A 15,153-nucleotide genomic window follows, 5' to 3' on the forward strand; every position below is an offset into this window, starting at 1 on the left:
TTTTTTAAATTTCATTCATAGCCTGATTTATATAACAGTTTATCCCTAAAACATGGCGAAAATTGGTCTTTTTATGACTGTTGACAGTATTTTCTGATTTCTGAAGTGAAGAAAAGAGATATCAAAAATCCCCCTTGGACAAAGTTTAAATAGGGATATGTGAACAAAATGAAACAAGAATTTTGAATCTGGCTTGAACCAGTTAAAAAAATGGATGTCCCGAAATTATGCAAATTAGCGCATATTTAGCGCATATAATGCCTAATTTGCATATTTATCCATAATATTTCAGAAAACTTGTTATACAAAAAAGATGCTCCTTAATGTACCTAACAAACTGGGGGAGTTTGATGGTGATACCTATTAAGGATTTTTTTTTTCCTATTCACCTGGGGTGTCTCCCCTTAAGTGCTCAGGCCTCAGGCCGCAAATGCGAGGGGCCGCAAGGGTGGTTTGCGCACTCAGATTGGGATTCAGCTTTAATGTTTGACCCAGGCCATCAGACTGCTGAGGGTTAGTGTTTGACCCAGGCCATCAGACTGCTGAGGGTTAGTGTTTGACCCAGGCCATCAGACTGCTGAGGGTTAGTGTTTGACCCAGGCCATCAGACTGCTGAGGGTTAGTGTTTGACCCAGGCCATCAGACTGCTGAGGGTAAGTGTTTGACCCAGGCCATCAGACTGCTGAGGGTTAGTGTTTAACCCAGGCCATCAGACTGCTGAGGGTTAGTGTTTGACCCAGGCCATCAGACTGCTGAGGGTCAGTCTCTGACCCAGGCCATCAGACTATTGAACTCCTGAGGTGTGTGAACAGTTATACAGTGTATGCCACCTGTGAATAGTGCATTAATGAACACAGGCTGTTCAAGTAGGCTGGTCATTCAAACAATTCAAATTAAATTCAAACACGTTTATTTAAAACATCTAAAACACAAATAAGCAAATCAAAATGTAAAAATATTTCTAAAATAGTAAAATGTAATATTTACATCAGTTCATAGTTCATATACAAGTCATCATAATCATAATGATTAGAAAAGTGAAACCAGGTTGCAGACAGGACCAGCAGTTCTGGCTTAAACCAGCCTAAACCTAAATCACACCTAAATAAGCCTTAACCTAAAACCAGGCCTAAGGTAGGCCAGAGAGTTCAATCCAGGAGCAGGAATGAAGAGTTGGATGTTGGGGCCGAGGGCCTATTTGGGAAAACTTGTGGGAGACTTAACAGATGAAGAAATCACAGACATGAGGACACTCTAGGCCAGATGATCAGAGACAGGGTGACGAGGCAGTCAGGCCTGAACAGACGCTCACAGAGAGGATGAAGAGGAGAGAAGGAGCCCGAGTCAGCTGCACTGATGATCTGATCCGTAGCTCCACCTCCACAGGGAAGTGGTCACTCACTGTCAGGACCTGCTGATAGAAAGTTACAGCTGTCAGTGCCAAAACCTGTCCTGTATCACAACTTTGACCATTCCTTCCTCACTAGTCCTTTCATAGAGCCTTCTCAAAGGAAGGAGTGAGAAGGGTAGATGTATTCCAGCAGTACTGAAACAAGGTCCAGATGTGTGCATGCATGCGTGTGTGTGCGCGTGTGTGTGTGTGTGTGCGAGAGAGAGAACAACATTGTTACCTTCATTTTAGGGATCTTGAATGCTTTACCAAAGTTGAACACCTTGGCTGAGTAAGGCTTGATATTCTTCAAGAAGGGCTGACCATGGACCACTATCCTGGAACACACACACACACACACAAATAAGTGAGTCATATGACGTTAGGGAATTAGTCTGTCTACAGGCTGTAGCGTCCTATCACATCATGATGTGCTCTCTCACCTATTCTATCCCATCATGCTCTGCTCTCACCTGTCATAGGGACAACTGGTGGTATCTGGGACAGTGGTGTCAACCTTGTCTCCTATCAGCCAAAAGAACCCTGGCTGGGTAAATAGGCGGATCTCCTTCTTCCTTTGCCGGGTCATATGACCACAGCCGGCGTTGAAGTCCCCCAGAAACATGACATTCTAGGAGTGGAAAGAGGAGGAGGAGAAGGCAGAAGGAGGATGGGGGGTGAGAAGTTTGACCTTCTAACATGACCAGAGAGCCCCTCTAACACTGTGACAGGTGAGACCCCCCACCATCCTCATTACCGTGGTTCCCAAACGCCCTTTGACCTCCTGGAACACATCGTAGAGCTTGTCCATCTCCTGGACGGCCTTCTGGGAGGCAGATTGGAGGGGGATCAGTGCAAACTCTCCTATGGCTGCCAGGGAGGGACACACAGGACCATACAGTTCACTACATCACACAGAGCAGCTGTTTCAAAGGGACTCAAACAGAAATTCATTCTACTGACCGGTTCTGTTACTTTGGAAATGCAGCACAAATGGTTCCCTAGAGAAAGCGTTCTTCTTGTCCGGATACTGATACTGACCCGTCACATTCACTGTCCCAGTCCTGCAGGCACAAGAGATTAGAAACACTGCTGATGAAAGGGTTTTAAACACACACTACACACAGCTCAAGTCAAAAAGGGGAGAAGTGAACAGCAGACATGGCTGTAAATGGGGCAGAGTTAGCCAGCAGAGTCCCAGTCCAGAGAGTTAGCCAGTAGAGTCCCAGTCCAGAGAGTTAGCCAGCACAGTCCCAGTCCAGAGAGTTAGCCAGCACAGTCCCAGTCCAGAGAGTTAGCCAGCAGAGTCCCAGTCCAGAGAGTTAGCCAGCAGAGTCCCAGTCCAGAGAGTTAGCCAGCACAGTCCCAGTCCAGAGAGTTAGCCAGCAGAGTCCCAGTCCAGAGAGTTAGCCAGCAGAGTCCCAGTCCAGAGAGTTAGCCCGCACAGTCCCAGTCCAGAGTTAGCCAGCACAGTCCCAGTCCAGAGAGTTAGCCAGCACAGTCCCAGTCCAGAGAGTTAGCCAGCAGAGTCCCAGTCCAGAGAGTTAGCCAGCACAGTCCCAGTCCAGAGAGTTAGCCAGCAGAGTCCCAGTCCAGAGAGTTAGCCAGCACAGTCCCAGTCCAGAAAGCTACAGGAGGATGGCTGAGCCGGAGGCCAGATCTCAGGAGCTCTTCTTCCTGTCATAGAGCTCTTAGTGTGAACTGAAAAGCATTGAAGAATCTAGGGAGAAATGTCTCTAACATCTACAGAGTATTACTGCTATGTATTTGATTTAATGTGTTTGTTTGTTTGTTTTCACGTGGACACTGTGTAGTCAATAGAGTGAGGGAGACAACTGATGCTGCTGCTGCTGTGGCCGTTCGGGGTAGTGGGTGTCAAAAGGTCCCACTTGGGCCACAGGAGGGGGGGGGTCTCTCCTCTGGGGTGTCCATTGCACATCTCTATGGGACACGGTAAACAGACACAACCCGGACTGACAACCAATGGTGATTAAGATATCATGTTAGGGTGACAGGCGACACATCCGTATGGTCACTCCCATACCAATCTAGCTTCACTAGGCCCTAAACGGGCAGGCCTAGGTGTGGGGGGTGGGCTGAGAGAGAGCACTATTTAACATCTCAACCAAACCTTGAGACTTCGATTTGGAAACGGTAGGCAACTCAGCCGGACAGATTCGCTGCTCCCAGAAGGCAGGCACGCTAATAACACCATGCGGGGAGGGAAGTCTAAGGCCTTGACTTCGCGCCACAGCCGCAGACAGCAGAGAAGCAGGGAGAGAGAGAGAGAGAGACTAGAGAAACATCCCAGTGTTCCATGTGATTGTATCTTTGTACAATAAATCTATCATCTGTTGCTGCTTCCAATCCCGTGTTGGGTGATTTCATCAATGACTATCACAACAAGAAGGCTATTAACATCGTGGTTCATAATTAGATGGTGCTGCAACTCTTATCAAGGCTTATAAAAAACACAACGCAGAGCAACAGAAGAACGCCAAAAGCCAACAGCATCACAGTCTAAATGACCTGTCCAGGTATGTGTGTCCAGTATGTGCTCTTACCTGTGTTTCTGTGTGTTCTTACCTGTACAGGTAGACATACTGTTGCTTGTCAGCAGGTGTTTGCCCCAAACCTTCACTGGCCACAGACTGGTAGTGGTGGTCCTCATCATACCTGCGTGATCAGGAGCACAGACGCAAGATTTATTCTCTTCCAACCTGACCTCTCTATACTGCACTCTCACAGGCTTCTACTGTATGCATGTTTATTTCTATACTTACAGTACTTGGGGCAAGTTGTTCATCTCTACTCAACTGATAAAATGACCTCTCTAACACAACTGCATCTCTATAGAGCTCCACTCCTGGGTAGAGTGTGCTGGAGTGGGTAGGAGAAGAGCAGGAAGAAGGTAAGTCGGTAGCTGAGCTTTCTCCTCCGACAGGAGGTGCTCTGTGAGTTCATAGAACACCACACTGGAGCAGCACATTCAGACCTGGTGAGACCCAGGCCACAGCAGCTACTAGTGACCAGCTTCACCTGATACCTGCAGATACAAGACCCTACTGACCCTGACCCCAGGGTAGCGAGTAGTACAGGTCATTAGGATCTACTGTGCTGTACCTGTTGAGGGCTGACACCAGAGCCTGGGTGGCTGTGCCCTTTGGGTCCCAGACCTTCTGAAGGAGACAGATATCACAGCGGGACACAACCTAAGATCACAACAAAAACCTGACATCAGACAGTGTGGGGGTACATTTCTACAACGCTGGACTTGGAGTTACAACTGAGAAAGACATTGGAGGATGATGTCAGATGGTTGAGATATTCTGGTGAATGTATTATAGGACAAAGGAGGAAATCCACACTCTTGAATAAGTTTACCTGCTTTTCATCAGTATTTAAATGTAACAGGATTAATAAAGTCGTCCGTCCGTCCGTCCATCTAAACAGCTTTCAATGAATCTACTCATGTTCAATCAGTGGAGGAAGAAAGTGATCGTTTTTATTGAATCTGAATGATCCCTATCTCTCTCACCCTGGTGAATCTGCATGTAGCCCCCATCTCTCTCACCCTGGTGAATCTGCATGTAGCCCCTATCTCTCTCACCCTGGTGAATCTGCATGTAGCCCCTATCTCTCGCACCCTGGTGAATCTGCATGTAGCCCCTATCTCTCTTACCCTGGTGAATCTGCATGTATCCCCTATCTCTCTCACCCTGGTGAATCTGCATGTAGCCCCTATCTCTCTCACCCTGGTGAGCATATGCATGACCCTGAAGTTGGCCGCCTTGCTGCTGTTGGAGCTCTGGACGCTGAAGGCACAGATCTTAAAGCCGGCGCAGAAGCCACACAGCAGGGGCAGGAGGACAAGGTGAAAGAGGGGTGGAGGAGGAGAAAGGCACCCCATGACTCCAGCTGGCTGCCTGCACAGAACAGAGAAGAGAAACATTCAGGTGGGAGAGGAGGGACTAGGAGAGTCAAGCAGACTGTACACATCTAGGCTGGTGTCCCCCCATGACGCCCCCCTCCGTCCACTGAGTCTGTACCCCTTGCACACAACCTCTGATTGTTCCACGGCACACACTGTATATAACATCTCTCATCTACCCCACTACACTCTGCACACACACTGCATATATACTCACCACACTCCATTCTGTATATACCGTAGTACGTAAATTGCATTTGTGCCTAGCTTTTTAACAGTATATCGTCATTTGTACATTGCACTGTTTTGTTTGCACTGTTTTTTGTATCTTGTATTTGCACTGTTTTTTGTACTGCATTTGCACTGTCATGTCTTTGCACTGTCCTGTCCTGCACCCTGCCCTATGTCATCTGTAACAGTGTATCCCATAAACCTGGTCGAATTCCTAGTATGTGTGAACCAGACACATGGCTAATAAACAGCTCTTGAATCTAAGCAGCAGACTGGACACATCTAAGTAATGTAAGCTGAAGGAAGCGTCAGAGCTCATAAATTCTCGTTCTATCTGGAAATTCCAGCTGTACTGTGATACTAGAGCTAAGTGAAGCTACAATTCCATAAGAGGTCCAATATACTGTTGCAATATCACATGTGACATATCTGACACATACTACTTTCTATGTTCCTTGTACACATCCAAGAAGTTGGACTTGTCAGAATCGTTCAGCTGACAGAGAATACACTTCCTGCTTGTCCTGGCTGTTAGAACAGGTGTGATTAGTTGGGATTCAACAGCTCTTGATTTCAATTTAGGTACAACTGTGTGTGTGTGTGTGTGTGTTTGTTTGTGTGTATGTATGTGTGTGTGTGTGTGTTTGTTTGTGTGCGTGCATGTACGTTTATGAAAATCTAAAGAGTAGAATGAACTAGTGCTTTAGTTTAAGGTCAGGTTCACCTCAGTGGCTGCATTACTGGTGAGGCTGACTGCTCTCTGGACAAGTTGAGTCAGATTGAACAGAGACGAGAGAAGGGGGAGAGAGAGCGAAGAGCTGTCAAACCTGTTGTCCTACTCCTGCTTTGAGAGTGGCCCTGCCCTGCAGCCTTAGGGTTAGAGGGTGGGAGGAGGAGGGGAGAGAGAGCAACTATCTTGTTCCCCCTACTCTGGCTAAAGCAGAGACTAGACTGAGTATACCATAATAATACATAAGATGGCAACCCGTCCCAAACATGCAACATGGGTGTGTGTGACACATTGTGACATCAACTTCACATAAAGTCTGGACCTCTCCTCACTGGACCCACACCACGGAACCACACTAGCATCACAAAACCACAAACAGAAACAGTACGCCACCTCCCCGGTAAAGGGCGTCTGAAGAGATGCTGAGCTGCGCTGATATCAATGTGCAATTTCCCCCCAGAGGATCAATAAAGTAGCACTAATCTGGACCACAGAATAGGTACCTGACAGTTTACCAGGAGTGGTGTATGAATACACCCCTGTTCAGATGGGGCCATATTTCCTACAGGAAGCCTCCCAGACACAAACACAACCTGGCCACATGCTCACTCACCCTTCTGACTTTAGTCCGGTGAGGGACAAACAGAGATAGTATTATTTGATCAGCTTACCTGATCAGATGAGTTTGAATACAAAGTTCAACTGTTGATCTGTTGGTGATCTTTCTTCACTTCTACCACATTCTCACACCTCAGAGTGTAGGCTGGGTGTCATCTTACACCCCTCCCTCTCACGGGCTTTATGTCTGGGGAAGCGGCCACGCCCACTCCTCATTTTTGACTAAACGGGACGCAGTTGTGGTTTCCGCAGGTCTAAGCGGATATAAATTAGCGGTTATAAATTACATCGATTTCTGTTGTTCTAAATCATATGATTTCCCAGTTAAAAGCAGTATGACATTAATCACCCATTTCGGTGCAGTGTTCTTTTAATTGAGATTTCCAACATGAATATGGAAAGAGTTGTGAGGTGCAGGAATGTGTATTATCATTCTTAAGTAGCCTAAATACTTTTGGATTCATCACAAACAAGAATCACAGGCAGTAATGTAGTTCGCATATGACAACAAAATGAAATGATTTCAACAAGTCGAACAGACATGTTTTGAGGGTAACACAGAGTTCGGATAATGTAGGCTAAATCAAAGCTTTATTTGTATAGCGCATTTCATACCCAGAGGCAACACAATGCGCTTTACAGAGAGGTAGGTGGGCATACGACCCACTCTCTATATATTACAGAATGTAAAGGCCTTTATCCCCGGGGATTTGACTCGGCCCAAAATTAATTTACATGAAGGCCTACAAGAAAAACATGTACAATTGAAAATTTGATAAAAAGCCCCACACCCACAATAGTAAGAAATATGTTTTCACGTCAATGTAATGTGATGTCGCAAGTGCTGTCCCTTTCCTTTTTATACCAATTATATCCCTTGCAGCCTCTCGCACTCAACCACTTTACCAGGTGACATCAATAAGTCTGTGAGGGCTCAGGGCTTGAGGGTTTAGGGAGGACATGGGACTGGGCCTCTGATGACCGGATCCCGTAGAGGTTTTTAGCTCCAGTAGATGGCGTTAATGCAACTTTTATGATGCCAACCGCCGGAAAACCCCACAGAAGAAGAAGGAGAGCCTGGTGACGCGAGCTTAGACGGGACGCGATGTTGCTTGCTCCCTCCCCGCCCTTATCTGTACTCGCTGACGCCTAGCTAGCGGTGGCACACTGCTTTGGCCAGCGAGTAAAGAGTAGGAGGTTGGACTGTCTGTCCCATGTCCCACTTCAAGTTTGGGATGACAAGCGAATAATGCTAATTAAGTAACGGTGTTTGTGCTGAACGGGTAAGTTTGTCAATGTCATTCGAATATTATTAGCCCCTGGATTGATAATGACTGGGTACGTTTTTGAATGTTCACCCATGAAAACAACGTGACAAGCATTGTAGCAAGCTAGCTAGCTAGCAAATGTTAGTGAATCTAGCTAGCAATTTAGTTAGAGCTAGCCAGTCAACTTCAGAAAGCTAGCCTAGCAAACATTGGCGTGTAAAAAACAACAACTTGTCAAGCAGGCAAAACTTAATTCTAAATTGCAGGCATATTAACAATATCAAAATATAATTTACCAGTAATGTTGCTAACTGTTTGTCGTAGCAAGTGCCATCGACTAACAAGCTAGCTAGACTAAATTAACTAGATAGCTAGCTAGACTAATTAGACTAGATAACTGGCTATATGTTTAGCTTGCCAACTTGCAGCTAGCTAACGCAAGTTAGCTAACTTGGCTTGCCTAAGTTAAACCGCTAGTTAGCCTTCGTCGGCATCTAAATCAACTTTTTATTTAGCTCGCCACCTAACTTCGATCTAACGATCCCGCCCCAACAGGTGTCTAGTTTCAGCCAGGCACGTCTATCTACATTATTGATGCGCAAGCAATGTTTCCATCGCCACACAGCTCGACATTCTTTCCCTTCCAGCCGCTCTCTCAGTATGTACTTTCTTGTCCACAGCAGCACTCAGCTGCAGCAGATTTAAAAGCCATGATGTGGTCTGAGTCCATGCCGACTGACGCCAATCATATGCTTTTAAATGTATGTTTTTAAATGAATGTAGGCTAACTAGAGGACAAATAGGTACATTTAGAGGATAACTAGACATTTCAGGTGACGGAGAGCATTCTTGAAACCCCTTGGTCAGGTCTCAGAATATAATGACCAACTGTCCTGGAGCATCCTGTGAACCACCTGTAATCTGTGTACAGTGACCTGATGTTGTTGACATTCATTGTTAGGTTTTAATGGGTCAGAAAGTGCTAGTGACATTTCTGTAGGGTTGTTTCTTGCCATACCGATGACATGACAGCCTTGTGTGTTGACCCCCGTGCTGCTGGGCAGTGGTCTGATGGTATGGCCTCCAAGCTCTTGGACCGCCTCCGCCGCTCGCTCTTCAGAGATGGGGACGCGTGTAAGGATGAGGAGGCTGCCGAGGACTTCCCAGAGAGCTCGGAGCTGGAGGACGACTCCGAGTGTGTGTCGGAGCGTCTGGGTGGAACTCTGTGCTTCGACGGCTCGGGCACAGAGGCAGAGGAGGCTGGCGGGGAAGGATCAGGGGCTGACAGTGATTCTGACTTCCTGGGGGAGTCTCTGGACGAGGGCTTCAGCAGCACAGGTGAGAGATCACCCACACCCCCACTACTCACTACCCACTACACACTACCCACACCCCCACTACACACTACCCCCACTACCCACACCCCCACTACCCACACCCCCACTACACACTACCCACACCCCCACTACACACTACCCACACCCCCACTACACACTACCCACACCCCCACTACCCACTACACACTACCCACTACCCACACCCCCACTACACACTACCCACTACCCCCACTACACACTACCTCCACTACCCACACCCCCACTACCCACACCCCCACTACCCACACTACCCACACCCCCACTACACACTACCCACTACACACTACCCACACCCCCACTACACACTACCCACACCCCCACTACACACTACCCACACCCCCACTACCCACACCCCCACTACACACTACCCACACCCCCACTACACATTACACACTACCCACACTACACACTACCCACAACCCCACTACACACTACCCACACCCCCACTATCCACACCCCCACTACACACTACCACACCCCCACTACACACTACCCACTACCCACACCCCCACTACACACTACCCCCACTACCCACACCCACACTACCCACTACCCCCACTACACACTACCCACCCCCCACTACACACTACGACACTACCCACACCCCCACTACACACTACCCACACCTGCACTAAATGGTAAACGGACTGCACTTGTATAGCGCGTTTCCACCTTAGCGGCCCTCAAAGCGCTTTACAATGGCCTCTCATTCACCCATTCACACACACAGTCACACACCAATGGCGGTAGCTGCCATGCAAGGTGCTAACCTGCTCATTGGGAGCAATTTTGGGTTCAGTGACCTCAAGGACACTTCGACATGTGCTGGGATTCGAACCACTGACCCTTCGATCATTGAGCGACCCGCTCTACCAACTGAGCTACAGCCGCCCCGCTATGCTATGCACTACACACTACACACTACCCACACCCCCACTACACACTACCCACACCCCCACTACACACTATCCACACCCCCACTACACACTACACACTACCCACACCCCCACTACACACTACCTACAACCCCACTATACACTACACACTACACACTACTAGGGCTGTAGGATTGTATCGATACAACGATGCATCGCGGTACGTAGTCTCGCGATACTGTATCGATCTTTCAGCCCGGAGTATCGATACAGCCGGGCGCTGTAAAATGTAAAAAAAATAATTTTGATTTAAATTTTTAAATCCAGTTTAAAAAGCATATTCTACAATATTAAGTTAAAAAAGCATACATATAAATAATTTTGAAAACCCATAAATACTACAATGTTGACAGTTTAAAAAGCATGGATATCAAATGTAAAATATTTATTAGCTAGCTCTCTGTCCAGTCATTGAGTTTGAGTTATCTATATAGTGCATTTGAGCCATTCAGTTTTCAGTCTTGAACACTTAAAATATTTCAGTAAATGATGTGTGTATCGCAATACGTATCGTATTGTATCGTGACCTCTGTATCGTGATACGTATCGAATCGTGACCTGTGTATCGTGATGCGTATCGTATCGCGAAATCCAAGATGATATACAGCCCTACACTACCCACACCCCCACTACACACTACCCACACCCCCACTACACACTACCTACAACCCCACTACACACTACCCACACCCCCACTACACACTACACACACCCCCACTACACACTACCCACACCCACACTACACACTACCTACACCCCCACTTCACACTACCTACACCCCCACTACACACTACCCACACCCCCACTACACACTACCTACAACCCCACTACACACTACCCACACCCCCACTACACACTACACACTACCCACACCCCCACTACACACTACCCACACCCACACTACACACTACCTACACCCCCACTTCACACTACCTACACCCCCACTACACACTACCCACACCCCCACTACACACTACCTACACTCAACATGAATAAATTAAATAACTCTTGACAAAATTCAATTGACTTTGAGTTATGCGAGTGTTATGCATGAACTTAATGTATTTGGTTAGGGTTATATAAACCTAATATTTAAGTCACAGTCACAGATGCAAAATTCACATTACTGAAACATTTTTATTTATTAATGACTGAAAAACATATTGCATTTAAAGACATCAGTCTTATAACATTTGCAAAACAATGCATTGGAAACGTCTTGGGTCAAAATATACATACAGTAAATACAAAATACAACACTTTTATGAATTTACTTTAGATTTTATCCATTTTCATCCAATTGGTAGCCAATCGATGTATTGTTTTATTGTTCAATAGTCCCCTCTGCTGTGGAGGGCCTTTCATACAACCCCGCAGTCAAAATCAAGAACAGAGAGCCAGCTACCTGACTCTCAAATCCAGGACCGTGACTCCGAAGCCAGATGGGTCGCTGTGGAGCAGAGGACCCTCACACCAAAACTAACTAACGGGCCAATATGCCCCTCCCCCTGTGGGGACCGTCCATATTCAGATCTGACAAGAGAAAGGGGGCTAACCCTAGTCCCTGGTGGGCAGTTTCACTGGAAGTTGATGCTTAGACCACCGCGAACCCCTGAACTGAAACATTTCTAAAAGCCATTCATAAACCAATCTCATCTCTTAAACATTATTAACATTTCACACGTGGATATTAATTTAAGCAGCATGTTCCTAAATGTGTGTCTTAAAACCTTTTTTAAAATCAAAAGACTCAAACTTTCTGATTGGATTAATTCCACATTCATATAGTAAAAGGAGGTTGAACAATTGTAATCAAACGGATTATGGTTCACTTAAATAAACAAAACAATTATCCAATGTTTTCTGTCCCTTGGCCCATCATTACCAACATGGATGCCATACAAATCCTAAATAAAATGGAAAAACTAAATGGAAAAAAATAAGCATGAGGGCTTCAAGTGCTTTCTATTCCGCCAAGGCACGCCATCCCTCCAACCAGATTCATCAACCAACCGAACAATGTGTGATGGATGTCCCGCTAGGGAGCTTACTGGAGCATCTTAATTTTAAGTGCTTGGACCTTTGGGGAAAGATTCTTGTCATCCATGTTCATCAGTACCTTCTGGAAGAATTCAAATGTGAATTTGAGCCCCTGTGGGTAGCTCAGGTTGAGAGTGTAAATCAGTCCGAAGAGCATGGCACATCCAAAGGAAACGCTTCCCAGGTTGCTCAGCAGCTCCACAGCCTCCATCACCACTCCAACATGCTCAGGCACTTCCCCAGCATCAGCACCCTCTCTCCGGACCACGTGAAGCCCCATGGTGGTCTGCTCCCTCTCTGCTTCTTCCATGTTGTGGTTCTATGGGCAAGAAATAACAAATTGACCCCTCCCCTTAACTAAAGACCACAAAGATTCTAAGAAGTAGATCAGCACTGAAAGCCCAGAGTGAAATTACATCCACTTACCACGGACTCCTTGATGAGTCTCACTATCCTCATTGAGGTAGACACAGACTTCTTAGGACACAGTCTCGCTTTGTGTGTATGTCATCACACTGCAATTTAAGTGGGCATATTCATGATTACTACACCATCAAATACAAGAATATAACAAGTCCACAGTGAAGCTGTCATCCCCCACCTATGATGCATGTTGTCAGCATGTACAGTTGTTGAATGTGCAAGTGGAGTAGACTTTTCTAGTTCAGATGTATCTTTTGAACGGATGGAAGCATGTATTCAAAAGTATTGAATGAATACATCAGTGATTAAAATGGTTAATATGAAAAATGTATTGCGCTCCACGGTGATGGGTTCTGCTACATGTGTAACGTCCAGGCATTTGAACGTCCAGGCCATCTTACACTGCCGGTTGGGGGAAAATCAGGATTTTATAGAATTGTGTATCAACTGGCAACTAAATGGCAAACTAAAGCACATACCTTAGCTGTCAGCTCCATGATGTGTCCAATCTTCTTTCCAGCAGCTCCGCCTCTGTTGCTGAAGACCTTGGTTAGGTCAGCTGTGTATCTGTCAAGTTGTGCCATGAACATGGTTTGTAGAGGCATAGTCATGCTTCGCATAAACTCTGCATTTACCTGCATTTACCTGAGAAAAGTAACAAAGGAAAAGGCAGCATAGGAGAACTGAACAAAGAATGTTAACTTTTAATAATTTAAGAGGAAGTCGAATTAAGATAACTCAAGCGAGTTAATTTGCAAAAACAGTTCTCCATCCATCCATCCATCTTCATCCGCTTATCCGGGGTCGGGTCGTGGAGGCAGCAGTTCCAGCAGGGGGCCCCAGACATCCCTTTCTTTGGCAGCATCAACCAGCTCTGCCTGGCCTTAGCTGCTCCCAGGCCAGTGTGGAGATGTAATCCCGCCACCTAGTCCTGGGTCTAAACAGTTCTCTGTTTTGATAATATTTTTTTAAATCAAACGTCAAAAACGGTTATCTCCATTTTGATGAATATCATTTAAAATCAAACATCATTATCAAATAACCACACAGCAGTGGGGTTGTTTTGATTAAGTAAAGCAGAGTTTTTACTTAATCAAAACAACCCCACTGCAGTGTGATTGATATGATACTGATATTTGATTTTAAAAATTATTCATCAAAACGGAGATAACTGTTTTTGAAAATGAACTCTTCAAGTGTTATATTACCGCTACTTACTTCCCTCACTGTAAACAGGGCAGGCCATCTCTTTTGGAATTCAGCTACGATTGGCATGTCCTGGACCACTTCCTGGCGCCTGTAGGAGCAGGTCTGATGCATTTTTTCCTTGATCATGGCCTCATTCTTCTTCTTTTTCTCCTCAGTCAAGAGGGCAACCCTTTCTTCCTCCAGGCTCGCTGTGGTTGCTCCTTTTGGGAGACTAGGAAGGAAGTTGACCTGCTTTTCTCGGTTTTTTAATGTTCGCATTTGATTTCCCCTGACCTATTCTTGAGGGAGTTAACACCGACTTCAGGGTGTCCAAGCCGGCCGAGTTTTGTGCGAAAATTAGCCATCTTTATCTCTAGATAGTGCTTCCATCCCTCATGGCCAGTGCGCATTCCTCTCTCTCTCAAGCATGGGTGGGCCTTTACCAGGGCATCAGCAGCCTCAAGTTGACGATCACTGGCATATGCCATGTATCTGATGACTTCTTCAGCCATGCCTTCCAGGATATCAGATCTTAGCTTTGGTGGAGGGGTAAGAAGAGAACCACTTGTGCTGAACTCTGTTTGCTCTTTGGAGCTGAATTTCCGCAGAATATGAAAAACTAGGTACAGTAAAGACTTCAGGCCAAGAACAGGTCCTTGACTCCGGAGAGGATATGAGTTCCGCTGGAGAAGAGGGCATGAGGGACTCGAGTTCCCCTGGAGGAGAGACATGCAGGATGATTGTGTCGCTGCTACTAAATGAGTCGTCTTGGGCCCAATCCCAATACCCCCCATTAGCCCTAGCCCCTAGTTTTGGAGTGCCCTCGACTGGGTAGTGGCCCTTCAGAACGGAGCCACAAGGGATAGGGGTTGAAATCTTTACCTAAGAAATGGGACACCACTCGCTACGTCTTCAATCGGAATTTTATTAGTTGCCTTATTTTCTGTGGAGTCCCTGGGATCTTACAGTACAATTACTATTATTATAGTGACTAGGGATGTGCACGGTTAACCGAGTACTCGA

At 46.2% G+C, this 15,153-nt stretch overlaps 2 protein-coding genes across 2 annotated transcripts in view; one reads left to right on the plus strand and one right to left on the minus strand.

The window, feature by feature from the left end:
* Window positions 1-1,267: 1,267 nt before the first annotated feature.
* Window positions 1,268-5,548, minus strand: LOC311307274 (deoxyribonuclease gamma-like; the record flags this gene model as incomplete). Its single annotated transcript, XM_084436071.1, has 10 exons — window positions 1,268-1,411; window positions 1,632-1,728; window positions 1,864-2,021; window positions 2,148-2,260; window positions 2,366-2,454; window positions 3,977-4,066; window positions 4,229-4,342; window positions 4,514-4,602; window positions 5,145-5,316; window positions 5,544-5,548. 10 exons carry the CDS (start codon window positions 5,546-5,548, stop codon window positions 1,268-1,270), a joined length of 1,071 nt encoding a protein of 356 aa, XP_084292197.1.
* A 2,519-nt stretch (window positions 5,549-8,067) lies between these two features.
* Window positions 8,068-15,153, plus strand: part of snx21 (sorting nexin family member 21) — a 35,511-nt gene continuing 28,425 nt past the window's right edge. The window contains exons 1-2 of the mRNA XM_084461621.1: window positions 8,068-8,183; window positions 9,233-9,506. Of these exons, the coding sequence (XP_084317747.1) occupies window positions 9,245-9,506 (262 nt within the window). The 5' untranslated portion in view covers window positions 8,068-8,183; window positions 9,233-9,244. The remainder of the gene's footprint in view (window positions 8,184-9,232; window positions 9,507-15,153) is intronic.

Source organism: Borostomias antarcticus (genome assembly GCF_949987555.1).
Source record: "Borostomias antarcticus genome assembly, chromosome: 3".
Lineage (NCBI taxonomy): Eukaryota > Metazoa > Chordata > Actinopteri > Stomiiformes > Stomiidae > Borostomias > Borostomias antarcticus.